General features: G+C 38.8%; 1 protein-coding gene across 25 annotated transcripts in view; it reads left to right on the top strand.

Annotated features, from left to right (window-relative positions):
- Positions 1-16,891, top strand: part of PAN3 (Poly(A) specific ribonuclease subunit PAN3) — a 159,378-nt gene that overhangs the window by 136,224 nt on the left and 6,263 nt on the right. For all 25 annotated transcript variants that reach the window (XM_073985697.1, XM_073985685.1, XM_073985687.1 and 22 more), the window contains 7 exons: positions 1,603-2,106; positions 2,177-2,651; positions 9,258-9,374; positions 9,643-9,763; positions 9,822-9,947; positions 10,284-10,413; positions 10,485-10,621. In XM_073985697.1, the coding sequence (XP_073841798.1) occupies positions 1,603-2,106; positions 2,177-2,651; positions 9,258-9,374; positions 9,643-9,763; positions 9,822-9,947; positions 10,284-10,413; positions 10,485-10,621 (1,610 nt within the window). The remainder of the gene's footprint in view (positions 1-1,602; positions 2,107-2,176; positions 2,652-9,257; positions 9,375-9,642; positions 9,764-9,821; positions 9,948-10,283; positions 10,414-10,484; positions 10,622-16,891) is intronic.

The raw sequence follows: 16,891 nt of genomic DNA, 5'->3' as shown, positions 1-16,891 counted from the left end.
CTCTAGAAGCACCTTTTCTTTCAGAAAGGGTCTATAGAAGCGGCCTATCTTTCGGAAAGTGTCTATGGAAGCATCCTTTCTTTCGAAAAGGGTCTATATCAGCGACGGGTCTATATAATCACCCTTTCTTTTAGAAAGGGTCTATACAATCACCCTTTCTTTTAGAAAGGGTCCCTTTTTGCGACTAATATGTTCAAGAGTGCGCTTATTCATGTGGCGAACAGTGCGGCAGTGGATTTTGCGGCGGATATTTTCATATTCCTCTGATGGAAGAACCTATCACATAAATATGGCATCGACTCTGGGACCCGACCCCAAAATCCCCAAGTTGTCTGAAGAATTTGGAATTTCACTCGCTACTGGGGACAAGAGGGAGATCCACCTCGGATTTCTTCAATTCTTGCCTGGTTTCAGTAGCAGTATCACCCTGAAACTTTCCAGGCTGCTTCTGGCATTAGCTAACGACAAATTGAAGACACTTGTCAAATACTCAATTCCGGGTTCATCCAGTTGCTTAGGCATTACCATTGAGATGCCGTGTTGCCCAATGCTTTGGGTGATTTCGCATTTCGGATGACATCTACAACATCGCTCATCATAAATTATTTGGGGTGCATCCTCTGCTGATAGGGCTCTTATAATGCGTAGTGCACTCCTCATCGCCCTATGACTCTCGGTGTGTTCTAAAAATTACCACACCTCTTTGGAACTGTCGATATTGTTCCGGTATATTTTGCCGCTCCCATGGTGAAAAAATATACAAATACATAATTGCTAAGGTAACGGCCGGCCCCTGGTCGAAAATTCCTCTGAGTCAATCCGGTGCATAGAACCAACAACAATCCTGATCGACTCTGATTGAGATACAGGTACAAACCCGCACGACATACTTACCTTTTCAACTGCCCTCTCAAAAACCCTCATCTAACTCCAGTAGCTTTGTGGTTACAACCCATCGAAGCAGCCCCATGCCTAAATCTGAAAATATAGTCAGAGCCCGATTAAACAGGAAAGAGAACATACAAGCATGCCATATGCTATTACAACAACAACGCTGATTGAGACCGTTCGCAATCTTGACAGTTATTTCCTACAATACCCTTGTAGTGCTATTAGCTTCGCTTAAACTTGTGCTGCTGGTGAAAGAATGGAAATCGAACGGGAAGATTCCCGCACACTCTCTATATATTTGAGATTACCAAATGTGCTACTGATAGCTCTAGAATGCTGGTCAGGTAACCCTAGCAAATTGCACTAAGCTGCCTTGGAGATTATTGTCTTGTCTTTGAATATGAAGACGAAAAATTTTAGCGTCCAACAACCAGAATTCCACATTCAAACTCACGTATGTCTAAACTAGAACCTCAAACAGTTATTTATAAGCATTCCTGAGGAAAGAAATAAGTTGCACAGCTATTCATCCATTTTGTAGATTTAAGGAGAGGAGGGCATACTCACTTCAAAGATGCAATTATAATTAAGTGTTTTGTAAATTAAAAATGTTATAAATTGTTGAAAAATGTTTTGTCACTGTAGTAAATACAAAGTTCTTCATTTCACTTGTTTCGGCAAATAACCATTAATTTTCTGTTCTTACTCTAGGTAACACAACAATCGCCTGAATTCATTCCAACACGTATCAATTCATCGCCAAATTTCTATTCGCCATATCATAATACGCCCATGTTAAGTAATGGTCTCAATGGTGGTGTTGGCGGTAATGCTGTAAATGGTCTAACACCCACAAGCAGTACAAGCAATAAATCGGTCAATGGTACACCGTCTATGCTGGGTCTACAAAAAGCAACAGCCGCTGCCGTGGCACAACAGAAACAATTACAACAAAAGCATCATCAACAACAATCGCACCTCCAACAGCAGCAACAACAGCCACAACATAGTCTGATAAACGGTGGCTCACAACAAATTGGACCACCGAACGCTAATCAGGGATACGTAGGCATGACAAGTACCACACCATTGAAAGGTGGACGCAGCAGTTTGCGGCGTAATGATTCACCCTCCAGTATAGGTGAGAAATCACCGCCGCGCATAACACCGCATGCATCGCCCATACCCACAACATTGCCCGCCAGTGTACATCAGGTAAATCAACAAAGTCCTACATACATACATTTGTTAAAATTTTATTCTTTTTGCATTTTATTTATTTTAGGAAAATGTTGGTGGCACCGTCTATTTTTATCCAACTGCCAATCACACAACCGCCCAAAGTTCCACTGCTGTCGGTATTGGTGCCGATGCAGTTACATCACATCACACTGGACAAACGGGTGGGGCCTCCTTAACGCCCGTCCAACCCTCCTTACTGTATACAGGTCATGTTTATCCCGGTCCTGCGTCAAATGTCATAACAATGCAACCGAAAACCCAATTGGAATCCGCTTTCTTTATGCCCGATGAAATGCGTAGCGAGATATTATCGCGTAATGTGATCTCGAATTTAATGTTGGATGCCAGCGAAACAGCACAACATGCCCTGCCATTGGAAGTTGACAATTATCATTCGTTGTATCCATTGGAAGCGTTACCCGTACAGCCATTACATGCCAAGTTAACTCTACCCTCGTCAACGTATAAGGCAACACACAGTACAACTGGTATTAAATATTGTCTAAGGAGATTGCATGGTATGTTTTCTTTGGCCTAAGTTTCATATAAAATACATATGTATAATAGGATCAGGGTGCAGGAATGTTTCACGGTGCACATTAACTAATTTTAAATGGAAGGTGCTTACACCTGGGAAGTTTTTGCAGATTCTGAAAGTACAATGCTCATAGATGAGAAATATCAAGAAACAAAAAAATCGCCAGAGGGATTTTCAAAGAAATCGCGATTTAAGTTCACATTTTTAGGGGTTCTTTAGGTTTTCACGATTTTTCTTGGAAACCGCGAGTCCTAGGTAAATGGGCAGCTGTAAAAATGTCGTAGCTGTAAAAATTCTTCACAAGATTGACCTTTATGATATTTTCGTAGGTTTTACCGTTTTTGAGATATAGAAGTTCAAATTGAGACAATGCATTGACTGTATCGCCTCCGTATAAAACAATGTCATTATTGCAATTTCCCAAATTAAACTTGCATATCTTGAAAATGGAACAACCTAAGAAAAACTAATTCATCCAGTCTTGTAGAGAATTTTTACAACTTAAACATTTTCTTTAGTCCCATTTTGATATGACTTGCGGTTTCCAAGCAAAATCTTAAAGACGTAAGATAAAAATCTAAAAATTTGAACTGAACCTCTATATCTCAAAAATGGTAAAACCTACGAAAAATACCTAAAGGTCAGTCTTGTAGAGAATTTTCACAGCTACAACACTTTCTTTAGACTCATTTCGATACGACTTGCAGTTTCCAAGCAAAATCATAAAACCGTAAAGAAACCCTAAAATTGTGAATTTTGATCGCGATTTATTTAAAAATCCCTCCGGCGATTTTTTCTATTTTTTGTATTTTTCTTATCTATGAACATTACTGTTTCAGAATCCGCGAAATCTTCCCATGTGTAAGCGGTTTTCATCAAAAGTTAGTTTAGGCTCACTGAGCATGATATTGTTTTATAAGGAGGCGATACAGTCAGTACATTGTCTCAATTTTAACTCATATATCTCAAAAACATAATTTATGACTAATTTCTTCACGGCTTAGCCTTTAAGGCATTTATATAATGCAAGGGGGGACCCATTATATGTAGACACTCTATGTTCGATTCCCGAGCGGGAACAAGAAACTCCTGAAAAACATATCTATTGTTGGGTGAAAGGGAATAGTGGATTTGAATAAGAAAGTAATTTGTCGTTGGTGAAAGATATAAAATAAAAATCCTGAATCCTGTGGGAAGTGGACAGGTGATCCCGCTACTTAAGATGGGGAAATACGCAAATTAAAGAGGATATTATTGGCCGATGTCTTTTCTATTGCTGGAAGTTAAGGCACTTCAGCCTTGCTCCTCCGTAGCTTTAAGAAGTTATCCGATTGCTAAAAACACAGCAAACGTAGTGCAACGACTGTGTGCCAAGCCATGTTCCATAGGCCATGTGATGGGACGATGAGACTGTTCTTTTATGAGATGACCGACTGGCTTTCCTTAAGTATACCTACTGGCGTTCTATAAAAAACCTAACGGTATTCAAATGTGAATAGGTGTGCCCTGCGTTATATACCTGATATTTGTTAGCTATTTTATGACAATAACCATCTGATGCTAGGGGACTTCAATGCCCATCATGAGCTTTGACATTCCGTCCAAGGCATTGACCAGAGGTGTACAGCGCAGACCGAATAAATTGATAGCTCCACATTTAGCATGGTGAACAAGGCGCCCCAGACGATAAGAGCAGATTGCTACAGCTCGCAAGACTTGACCATTAATGACGGAACCTGGTTAGGGTGCCGCCTTGCATTCATAAGATCAAAAACATCATATTTTACCACGGTGGGAAAATACCCATCAGTGCAATGTAGGCGACATTTCCTAAGTTTTCCAGCCGTGTAATAACTTCTCTATAAGTGGTGTCGTAAGACAGCCCCTTCGGACACGGCGATAAACCGTAGGTCCCATATCATTGCGCTAATATGAATCCGGTTGCACTCATTGATATGAAATAAGTCTCCCATGTCCCTTCGGAATGTGTATGGGAACTTAGGCCATCTTCCTATCATCGTCTCCGTTAACAGACCACCAGACTTCATATCCTCTGACAACTTTACTTTTCTGAGTACGATAGAACCGCCAATTTCCTCAAATCCTTGGGTACCTGAGGGAGTTTTCCTAGACATCATCACAGCTGCAGCCGTTCCCTACATATGTTTCCCTACATAGACAAAAATTCCGAGCAGAGGATACTGGACTATCAAATGAGAGTGATGAGCTTTGTCGTACGAACCCGTCTTCCAAGAGTTAGGGAACTTACTCTTGAAGTCAACAGGTTAGAAGGCGAGCATAAGCAGGAAATAGTAGCTAGGCCACCTGATGCAATGCAACTTTGATATAGGATTAAGTAAATTGTGGGCAACGGATAAATTACACTCGAATCCGGGAAAATAAGGATGATAGAACGGCTGTTACTTTCAACGGCGTGACAATGACATGACCGAAAAGGTGCACGTGTTATTTTAAGCGGCAATTTATAGAGCACCTCGAGATTGAGTGGGCGAAGGGGAGTGTCCATCGCTGAATAAGAGGAGGTACCATCACAATTTATCACAATGTAGAAGTTGCTGCGAAACGCAAAATAATACAAAGTATTGGGTCACACGGAATCTCAATGGTAATGCTTAAGCAACGAATCGTACAGATCCTTTTCTCTTCTATCGCCAGTATCAAAAATGCTACAGACACTGCTACTCCCATAATGAGAAGCTGTTTCTCAGTTGCTCAAAATCAGCGTAATTTCCGGAAAATACATAGTACAAAAACAGCTGAATGACTGAACCAGGACGTGAGACCGAACAGTCATGGTGGCTTTTGCCCTATCGTAGGCCTTCGACACCGTCAACCATGCTAAGCTATTCGAGCACATGGAGAAGACTTCGCTCCAGCCGTGTTTAAATAGGATAATCAACAATATTTGTGGAACTCAGAAATAAGAAACCGTAGATGAAATCGCGGGTTATATCTCCGGAACTGTTTAACCTCTACCTTTTCGAAAATCCACACCCTCCAGACGGCATAGAGATGGTCATGTATGCGGATGATTGTACGGGCTTGACCTCGGGTCCTATCGTCGATGACTTATGTGATAGGAATATAAAAACAGGACGGATAAAATGAGTCTCCGCCTGAGCACATTGTTTAGTGGTGTTCTGATTTCGACCACTAACTACCCCATGATATTGGGTGTAACGTTCGATAGCATGTTTAAGTCATCCGCACAAGCTACAGGTATTCGATAGGGCCCATTTTTGAACATGAACTATGTTTAGATAAAATATTTCGAGATCCAAAGTTTGGACCAAATCTCCGTTTAGGATTACGCGTACAATTTTAGCGAATATTTTCGAACTATTGTGAGAGATGTATCGGAAGGAGTGGACCTATAAGCATCATCTTTGCATTTCATCTAATATTGTAGGAATTTTTACGATATGCAAAGTGTGGGCCAACGCAGTATTCGTTCGAGAGTTGTCGTGAACACCAGCTACTACACATTCTGGCCGTATGAATTTTTTATACCTTTCGGGTCCTTTCCTCAAGAAGTATGGACCTGCCACTCAAAAAAAAAAACGTGTACCACCGTAATAGGGCCTTGAGTGCAACCTGTTGCAAGAACAATCAAAAGGATGCGAGACGAGGTTCTAAAGATAAATAAATTTTGTGTGGGAGGTACCCGGAGAAGTTGACATGTACAGTCTATTTTCCAACCTAATCTAGAAATATTACGATGTGCAAAGTACGGACCAAATCGGTTACTGCCTTCGAGACTTATCTTGCACACCATTTTAGCGAAAAGTTTTTAACTTTTGTGGGGTGGTACCAAAAAGAGTAGACCCATATGGCCCATCTTAGAACTTGATTTAAGTTTGGGTAAAATATTATAACTGCCAAATTTTGGACCGAATCCGTTTATCCATTCCTGCGCTCCATCTACTACATATGGTGCCATAGTGGGTTTCTACAGCTTTCGCGCGGTCATTACCGTCGTAATGGGGGCAGCAAATACAAGTTGTTTAAAAAAAATCAAAACGATTTGAGCGGAGGCCTTAAACCGCACTTTTTCGAAATTTTGTGTGGGAGGTACTCGAAGGAGTGGACGGATATAGTCCAAATTCGAAATTGATCTATGCCTGGTAGATATACATATTACAATGTGCAAAGTATGGACGAAATCGGTTAGTCCCTTCGAGAGTTATTGTGTGCATAATTTTTGCGAAAAAATTGAACTTTTGTTGTTGTTGTAGCAGCTTCTACAAGTGCATGTGAATCTTTATTTTATTGATTCGGCTCTGCCTCCAGCTCCAAGTTCAGAAAGGACGCCACCTGAATAGGATTAGTCCAAAGAGAGAGAGGAGTTAAGTCAGTCGGGTTGGCTGGGCAGTTAAACAGGTGCTGCGTAGTATGCGGCCCGGTGCCACATGCCGGGCAGATATTCCGCGTGCCATCAATCCTGGCCCAGTACGAATTGAGGCGGCTGCACCAACCATATCTAAGTTGTGCCAACACGACTCTCGTTTGTCTTGGCAGCTGTTGTTCTTCCGCTGCCACGGGTGGTGGATGATCTTCGAGGACGATATTCACACTGTAGGCTGCCCGAGCCTCTGCAACCGCATCAGTATGAATGTCTCTTAAACCTACCTGGTATGCACGTTGATCTAGAGGTTCTCTTTTATATCTTTGGACCTCTCTCTCTAGATCTCTTTAATCCTCCCTAACTCGCCTGGGGGGTTCAGGCATATCCACCAGATGGTGATTTGGGTGGTCCTGCCTACAGCATCCAAGCAAATGCTGCATCGTCAACATCCTGTTGTGACGACGCACAGGAAGGATCTTTGTCTCCTCATGTAAATGGTCCACTGCAGACATGAGGTGACACCCTGTAGCTGTTCTCAGGGCAGCATTCTGACAGATTTGAAGTTTATCCCATTGCGTATCACTTACGTTAGCAAACCACACTGGCGCCGGATAGCTTACCACAGACCGACCTATCGCGTTGTATGTGGTTAACAAGATCAATGAGATCGTGGACTTTATGAGTCGGAGAAATATTATGGTCGCGGCGATTCAGGAAACAAAGCTGAGCAACAACTGCAGTCTTCGGAGTTGTGATGGATACAACGTTCTTCGCCAGGATCGTACGAGAAGTGGGGGTGGAGGGCTTGCTTTCCTACTGCACCAGTCTGTCCAGTACAGACCTATCTCGCCTGAGCTAGACTATAGGGGCCCATACTTGGAGTGTATGGGGGTAGCGGTAAGGTGTGGATCCGCCGAGATAGAACTGCTGAATCTGTATCTCCCGCCGGTCAATAGCTGTGTCCCGCGTTATTTGCCTAACATCAGATCTCTGTTGCGAGGTGATAACCGGCTGGTCCTAGGGGATTTCAATGCACATCACGAGTTATGGCATTCAGCTCTAGGTAATGACCAGAGAGGCACAGATCTGGCTGAGCAAATAGATAGCTCCACATTCTGCATTGCGAACGAGGACGCACCCACCAGGATTAGAGGAGACTGCCACAGTTCACCTGACATATCCATCGTGTCACCCGGTCTGACGAATGACGTGACATGGCAACCCGTCATTTCCCTTGGGTCGGACGATCTCCCAATCCTCATCTCCATAAACAGACCACCAGACTTCATAACCTCTGAACGCCGCACTTTCATTAATCATGGAAAAGCGGATTGGCAAGGTTTCAGAGAGTTCACTAATCAACGCTTCAGAGAACTGACCAGTCCCTCTGATGTTCGGGTAGCAGAGAGGAAGTTCCGAGACATCATCACTGCTGCAGCCGCTCGCTTTATCCCTGCTGGTCGAATACCTGAAATAAGACCCAATTTCCCAGCAGAGGCGACGGGATTAGCTAATGAGCGTGATGAGCTTCGCCGCACGAACCCTAACGACCCCATTGTCAGGGAACTGACAATGGAAGTCAATAGATTAGTCAGTGAACACAAGCGGAAAAAGTGGCTAGAACATCTGAAGTGCTGCAACATTGGAGCCGGCTGTAATAAATTGTGGACAACGGTTAAGGCGCTATAGAACCCTGGTAGGAGAGACGATCGGACATCTGTCACGTTTAACGGCGTGGCTGTGACAGATCCGAAAAGGTGGGCTGGCTATTTCTCCCGACAAGTTATCGAGCAACCCGATAGCGACCGGGCGAAAACAAGTGTTTTGTGTCGTTTGCAATCTCTTCAAGCCGAGGAAGAACCGCCACAATTTACGATGGATGATGTTGCAGATGTTATCCGAGGCGCAAAGTCATCCAAAGCGCTTGGACTTAGCTTAGTTTGGGAAAAATATTAGCAAAGCCAATTTTTGGACCAAATCGATTAATCCGTTCGAAAGTTAAAGTGCGCTACAGACAACCAGACGGACGGACGGACATACATTTCCAAATTATCTGAAACGGATTTCGTCCAAACATACTTAGGGTCTTCAACCATTATTTCAATGAGGCCCATTTTGGCCGTAGCATGAATGCTGAGGGTTTAAAAATATGCCTTTATTTTTTATTCCCATCATAGGATATTCTCTCGAAACAATTATTTAATTCCTCTCTTCTTACAGGTTTCCGCTTACAATCAACAAAATGTATGACAGTTGTGGAAATGTGGAAAAAGTTACAACATTCAAATGTGGTACAATTACGTGAAGTCTTCACAACAAAAGCATTTGGTGATAACTGTAAGTTCCAATTCTTTATTATTAGACTTCGGATTTTCTATACATTTTAAAAATAAAAAAAATCTAATTGGATTAAAATTCGTTTTTTATTGCGATTTTTTCTATAATTATCATTATTTCTTCATTTGAACAATAACATTTAAAATACACATCTATTTATAACCGAATATGCAAAATCATATGCAAAAACCGATGTTTATTTATTGCATATTCCAATAAATTTAGTTGTTCATAATTTATAATTTTCTTTTCTCTTCTATGTATACAGCATTAGTATTAGTTTACGACTATCATCCAAACTCACAGACGTTATTAGCGAAATATTTCACACCACCGCCAGAAAGTAATGGCTATAATGATCCATTCCAGGGCGAAGCACGCCCCTTCAGGTAGAATTAATTTGAAATTAATTATTGCAAGACTCTAATCAAATGAAATCTTTAACAGTCATAAGAGCAATTTACAACGTACAACGGGCAATGGACCTCTATTACCCGAGGCAACAATTTGGGCAATAATTATGCAATTAACAGCTGGTTTACGTGCAATTCATCAAGCCAATTTAGCCTGCAGGTGGGTGAATTTTTAATTATATACAGAGTTATGTTTGGAAAAAATATTTTTTATATAAATTCGTAGGGTAGAAGGTACAGCCAACAGTTGAATATCTTGAACACATTAACTTCCTTATACATAATTAATCGATAAATTGTGCATTTATCGATGGTTATGAGAAATATCGTCATCATACATAAGATAATCTTTTGCTGGCGCATGTCCCCCAGTGGCGAAAATGTTCACTTCTACCCCATATAAATTTTGTTGAATATTTTCTATTTCCAAAATGACTTGCCATGTATGCTTTTTTATGAATTTTTAATAATAAGTATTTTTCCAATTGCATTTCAGAAGTTTGGATCCAACAAAAATTATTGTCACCGGCAAACGTATACGTTTTAGTTTTAGTGGCACAAGTGATATCGCACAGTTTGATCCGAATGTTGCAAATCCCCTTGCCGTTGTTAGTATGCAGCAACAGGTGTGTATACCTCAAACAACTCAATTGTGAAATAAATAATAACAAATGTCACCTTAACGTATTCATTTCAGGAGGATTTAACAGCATTGGGTCGTCTAGTATTAGCATTGGCTTGCAGATGTCTACAATCGGTACAACGTGACAATGTACAATCAAGCATTGAAATGGTCTCACGTCATTACTCCTCCGATTTGAGAAATTTTATTGTGTAAGTTATAGAAAAGTATGGATGATGCACATTTAACTTCTTAAACGGTATTTAACATATTTTACTTTAAACTGAAAAAATCGTTTCGGTACATTATTTGGAACTTTAGCATTATAACATCCTCCTGTTTTTTTTTTTTTTTTAATTGTTCCTTTTTAAGGCCAAAACCTATAACTTTGCGTGTTCCGTGTGCGTTTAAAAAAACAAAAACAAAACGCACACGCAACACGCAAAGTTTTAGGTTTTGGGCTAATGAAGTTTTAAATTTTTTAGAATTTGTATTTATTTATTCATTTACACGGTGCGCCAGAACCACCTTCAAATGGAAGGTGCTTACAGCTGGGAAGTTTTTGTGGATTCTAAAACTACAATGTTCGTAGATGAGAAAAATCAAAAAACAGAATATATCGCGGTCAAAGTTCACATTTTTAGGGTATATACACTTTCATACGGCCAAAATGTGTCTCATCGAAATAATGGTTTTATACCCCAAGTATGTTTGGACGAAATCCGTTTTAGACAATTTGGAGTCGATTTTATTTGAAATTTATTTGTCCAAACATAGTTTAAATTCGAAGATGGACCATATCGGCCCACTACCTCGATTACCTCCCCCACGAAAGTTCAAATTTTTTCGCAAAAATTATGCGTACGATAACTCTCTAAGGGACTAACCGATTTGGTCCATACTTTGCACATCGTAATATTTCTACCAGACATAGAGAAAGTTCGAATATGAACTATATCGGTTCACTCCTTCGGGTACCTACCACACAAAATTTCGGAAAAGTGCAGTTTAAGACCCCGTCTCGAATCCTTTTGATTTTTGTTGTAACAACTTGTACTCGATGCCCCCATTACGATGGTACAAGTTTTTCAAGGGCAAGTCCATACTTCCTGAGAAAATGGCCTAAGAGCTGTAATACTCGCTATGGCACCATGTGTTGTGCACGGCAACTCTCGAACGGATAAACCGATTCGATACAAAATTTGTCGATCGTAATATTTTGCCCAAATTTAAATCATGTTCTAAGATCGGCCTTATCGGTCCACTCCTTTGGTTACCTTCCCCACAAAAGTTATAAACTTTTCGCTAAAGTGGTGCGCACAATAACTCTAGGGGCAGTAACCGATTTGATCCATACTTTGGACATCGTAATATTTTTACGAGATCAGGTTAGAATATGGACTATATAAGTCAAATCCTTCGGATACATCACCGAATTTCGAAAAGTGCAGGTTAGGATCTCCTGTCGAATCGTTTTGTTTTTTCTTGCAACACGTTGCACTCAAGGTCCCTATTACGATGGTATATGTTTTTGTTAGATATACTTGTTTGAATTTACTGTTTGTCAACAAAATATTTTTTTACAAATCAAAGTAACATTTGAAAATGAACATTTGTATCAGAAAAATTTTTCAATAAATTTATTCATTCTGTCTTTAATTCTTGAACGGACGTGTAGACATTTTTTTCCTTGAAATCTAATAGGTTATGGGCCCAGCCCATTGGTCGATTATAAAAATATAATTAATTTGTGTGCAGATATTCGTCAGCATTCGGAATGGAGCAAAAAGTGATGTTTCCGTTGTTAAATTCCTGTAATTATTTTACATGGAAATTTAAGATGCAAATGTATTTAATTCAAATGGATTTGTGGGATATTGTGGAAAAGGATACTCCAAATCCTGTTACAGCGGAGTTCAAAAAGCAAGATCAGAAAGCCAAAGCAACTATTGCAATGTGTGTGGAGAATTCGCAAATACATCTTATCAGGATGTCAACAACAGCAAAATCCATGTGGAATACATTAAAAAGGACCTATGAAAGAAAAACTATGACGTCTAAGTTACATTTGTTACGTCGGCTGTATGAAAAAAGAAAGACAGAAGGAGAAAATATGCAAGATCACATCAATAGTTTGAATGTTATAAGGGCACAATTGTTAGATATGGGCGAGGAAGTCAAGGATAGTTCTATGGTGGCCATTATGCTGAATAGTTTGCCGAAGTCTTTTGGGGCATTAGTTACATCAATTGAAGGTCAGCCGGAAGAGTCAATCACACTGGAATATATTCAAGAAAAACTTTTGGATGAATGTGAACGCAGATGTGAAACTGGAAATTCCAATAATATGGCAGAAAATGAAGCCTTAAAGACACAACAAGGAAAGTTCAAGAAACGTAAGCCCATTAAGTGTTATCATTGCCACAAGTTGGGACATTTAAAGAAAGATTGTTTTAAATGGAAAAAGGAGAAAGACGAAGAAAGCAAATTGGTATCTGGTCAGGTATGTTTGAATGTTTCTAACAGCTCGAATCGATTATCGATTCCGCAGCATCCATCCATATGACTAGTAATTTGGAATTCTTCAATAAGTTGGAGACCAGGAATAGTAAAGTGTATGTAGCTGACGGAAAGGCTTTAGATGCACAGGGGATTGGAGAAGGCTTAATAGAAGGAAAACACAATCAAATCCTGCTTCAAAATGTGCTATATGTTCCCGGTCTCAATGGAAGTCTAATGTCCGTGAAAGCTATGACCTCAAAAGGATGCACGGTTATATTTAATGAAGGCAAATGTATCATCAAAAAGGGAGGAAAGTTCCTAGCCGAGGGTTTAGCAACTGAAAATCTCTATGTTTTACAAGAAAGAAATCAATACAAACAGAATACAACTAAAAATCATTCGTTAGCATGTGTTCATTTATGGCATCGACGCTTAGGTCACCGAAATATTGAAAAAAGGAAGCAATGAAATTATCATAAGTAAGGATGTGAAATTTAAAGAATTTGATATGCAGGATAAGAAGGATAGTCCAACTGAACAATCGATTCCAATGCAATTTCCAGGCTTTAATGAGAGCAATACAGAAGAGGATGAGTTGGATTTCGAATCTGCTGATGAGGATGTAGAGGATGTCATTATTGAGCAACCTGACATTAACGTTGATGCTGAAGACGAGGAAAATTACACAAGATTAAAAGAAAAGACCCCTCTGAATTATAAGCAACTTGTCAAAAGCGCAGTAGGTGAAATCGAAAGTGCTCCAAATTCTTGGGAAGAATTCATTTGGAAAAGACTTTGACGAAACATTTGCACCAGTGGGAAAGTATGTGACATTACGGACGCTGTTAGCAGTCAGTGCGTCGAAAAAGTATTTTGTTAAACATTTTGATGTTAAGTCTGCTTTCTTGAATGGAGATATTCAAGAAGAAATTTACATGGATCAACCAAAAGGTTTCGTTGAATCTGGTCAAGAACATTTTGTATGCAAATTACAGCGTTCAATTTACGGACTTAAGCAGGCTGCTAAATCATGGCATGATAAATTAAGTGAGGTTCTTAACAAAATTGGCTTCGAAAAGGGAAAAGCTGACACTTGTTTATATATCAAGAAGGTGGACAGCGAATTTATTTATCTTCTAGTTTATGTAGATGATCTACTAATTTGTGCAAAGAACAACTTAATTGTGGATAAGATTTATAAACAGCTTAATGCGTATTTTGAAATTAAAAATTTGGGAAATGCGTCATCTTATTTAGGCATTCAAATTATTCGCAATTCTCGAGGAGATTTTCTACTTCACCAAAATGAGAAGATATCAAAACTGGCAATTGAGACGAAATTAGAAGAAGGCAAATCTTCGCAAATTCCAATGGATCCAGAATTTCCCAAGATTGTGCACGAAGATAACCTTTTACCAAGTAATGATAGATACCGATCAATTTTAGGAATGCTTCTTCATCTATCAATCACTACAAGACCAGACATAGCCGCAGCCGTTTCTATTTTATGTCGAAGAGTTGAAACGCCAAGAAAATGTGATTGGGAAGCTGCTAAGAAGGTCGTTAGATATTTGAAGGCATCAATCAGCACAAAGTAAATTAGTAATCAAATCGGATTCGGATCTTGAAATCAAATGTTACTCGGATTCAAATTGGGCTGGAGATCATGAGGATCGAAAATCAACAAGTGGTTATCTAATTTTGCTGGGTGACAACGCAATTTCTTGGTCTTAAAAGAAGCAGTCAGTATGCAGCACAAGAACTATTATGGATAAAGCAAGATACAAGATATGGCAATAACAATCACATATCCAATACCTATGTATGAAGACAACCAAAGTTGTATAAGGATTATAAAATCACCAAAGTTTAGTTCAAGAACAAAACATATTGATGTTAAGTATCTCCACATAAGGAATTTAGAAAATGATGGTGTAATTGATTTATTGTATTGTTCAACCGATCAACAACGAGCTGATTTCTTAACCAAACCTTTTTCTTCATCTAAGTTTAAGTTTTTAGTTAAGGATTTATTTTGTTGAGAGGGGATGTTAGATATACTTGCAAAGACATAAATACAACAAGATAAGACATTTTGTTTGCTATCATTCTTCAGTGAATGGCTTTTGAATTTAACATAATGTTATATCACGATATGGTGATATAACATTTTTTTCTTTTATACATTTTTACGTATTTAACGGAATTTACCGATCCAATTGACATAGAATTATTCTTGAATAGATCCTTGAACTCATAAATTTCGTTTCTGATACCATTGCATGAAATGTTCCTCCTTGGTTGCGATTTTGAATTAACTGCAACCTGTTAAATGTAATGTTTCTATACAAAGTTTCGTAAACATTTTTTTGTTGCATGCATTTTGTCAGGTCTTTATTACTTTATGTCTTTGATACTTGTTTGAATTTACTGTTTGTCAACAAAATATTTTTTTACAAATCAAAGTAACATTTGAAAATGAACATTTGTATCAGAAAAAATTTTCAATAAATTTATTCATTCTGTCTTTAATTCTTGAACCGACGTGTAGACATTTTTTTCCTTGAAATCCAATAGTTTTTTCAGTGGCAAGTCCATACTTTTTGAGAAAATGACACGAAAACTGTAAAAAAAAACTCCTATGGCCAGCATGTGTAGTGGCTTTTTTTAAAATTACAAGAAATCCCGAACAGATTATGAAAGAGGACCGTTTAGGTACGATTTAGAGTTTTGGTGTATTCGGGGACCTATAGTAAAATTTTATGACAAATAATTTTGTAGAAAATATTGATCTGATACGACCACATTTTAAAGGAGTTTTTAAACGTTTTTGAAAAAAGGGACCAAAAAGAGCCCTTTAGTGACTCGCATGAAGGTTAATTTTTTCATAAAAAGATACCCCGCATTGTTGTCAGTAATATTGCCAAAGACACTTTATACCTAAAATGCAAGGATTCCAAGGAATCTGATATCGAATATTTCAAATCCTGTAGAAATGGGCGGAACTTGCCACACCTATTTAGGTTACTTCGCGACGTAAACTTTCAAAACGCCGATACACGTGTCATCTTTTTTTCGGTCCTCTTTCATAATCTGGTCGAATTACCTTGTATTTTTTGTGTTGTACAGTGTTATTAAACGAAATCATGAGCGTAGCATTCTCCGCTCTTTTCCCTCTGGAGGGGTATATGGTATAAACTGTTTTATGTTGTTAATACAAAATGTCTTGAACAGAAGTACCGATTATCTAATGATGGAAAAATAGGCATGGGGAAACAAAACAATCTACAAAACTTCATAAAAATCAACGAATTTACCGGGTTAAATATACCAACATTTTTGTCTGAAAATTGGTAAAATTTTTAATAAAGATCTACTAGAGTTCATTCTTGAAGACACGTACCTCCCACATATATATAAGAAGAATTCTTGACCTTTCCATTGGTGCCAAATATTTATATGCACGTAAATTATATGTTGTACTCACAACAAAAAATATTAGTCAAATGTTCCGACTTTTGGAGCTATTTTCAACAAGAGCGCGTTCGAATGAAACGAAAACTAATATACATATTTTAAAAAAGGTCCATGCCGTGCTGTCAGTTTTGCCAGATGTTGTACCAACAATTTGTCATTCAGTTTTTTTTTATTTTTGGCCAATGGATGGAACCACTTTGCAATGTCATGACAGTAATTTGTAATTTCCCAACTTAAACTTATATATCAAAAATGTTACAACTTGAAAAAAATTACAAATCTCAAAAATGGTAAAACCTAGGAACAAACCCAAAAGGTGAATCCTCTAGAGAATTTTCACAGCTACAACATTTTCTTTAGAACCATTTCGATAGGGCTTGCGGTTTCCAATGTAATGTAAATTATGTTGGCTATATTTAGTTTATCACGGTGTGCCTTAACAAATTTAAATGGAAGGTGCTTACACCTCGGAAGTTTTTGCTGATTCTGATACTACAATGCTC

Source organism: Musca autumnalis, unplaced genomic scaffold, assembly GCF_047663935.1.
Source record: "Musca autumnalis isolate F117 unplaced genomic scaffold, ASM4766393v1 scaffold_4, whole genome shotgun sequence".
NCBI classification, from domain to species: Eukaryota; Metazoa; Arthropoda; class Insecta; order Diptera; family Muscidae; genus Musca; species Musca autumnalis.
This window is presented reverse-complemented; position numbering and strand designations above follow the sequence as displayed.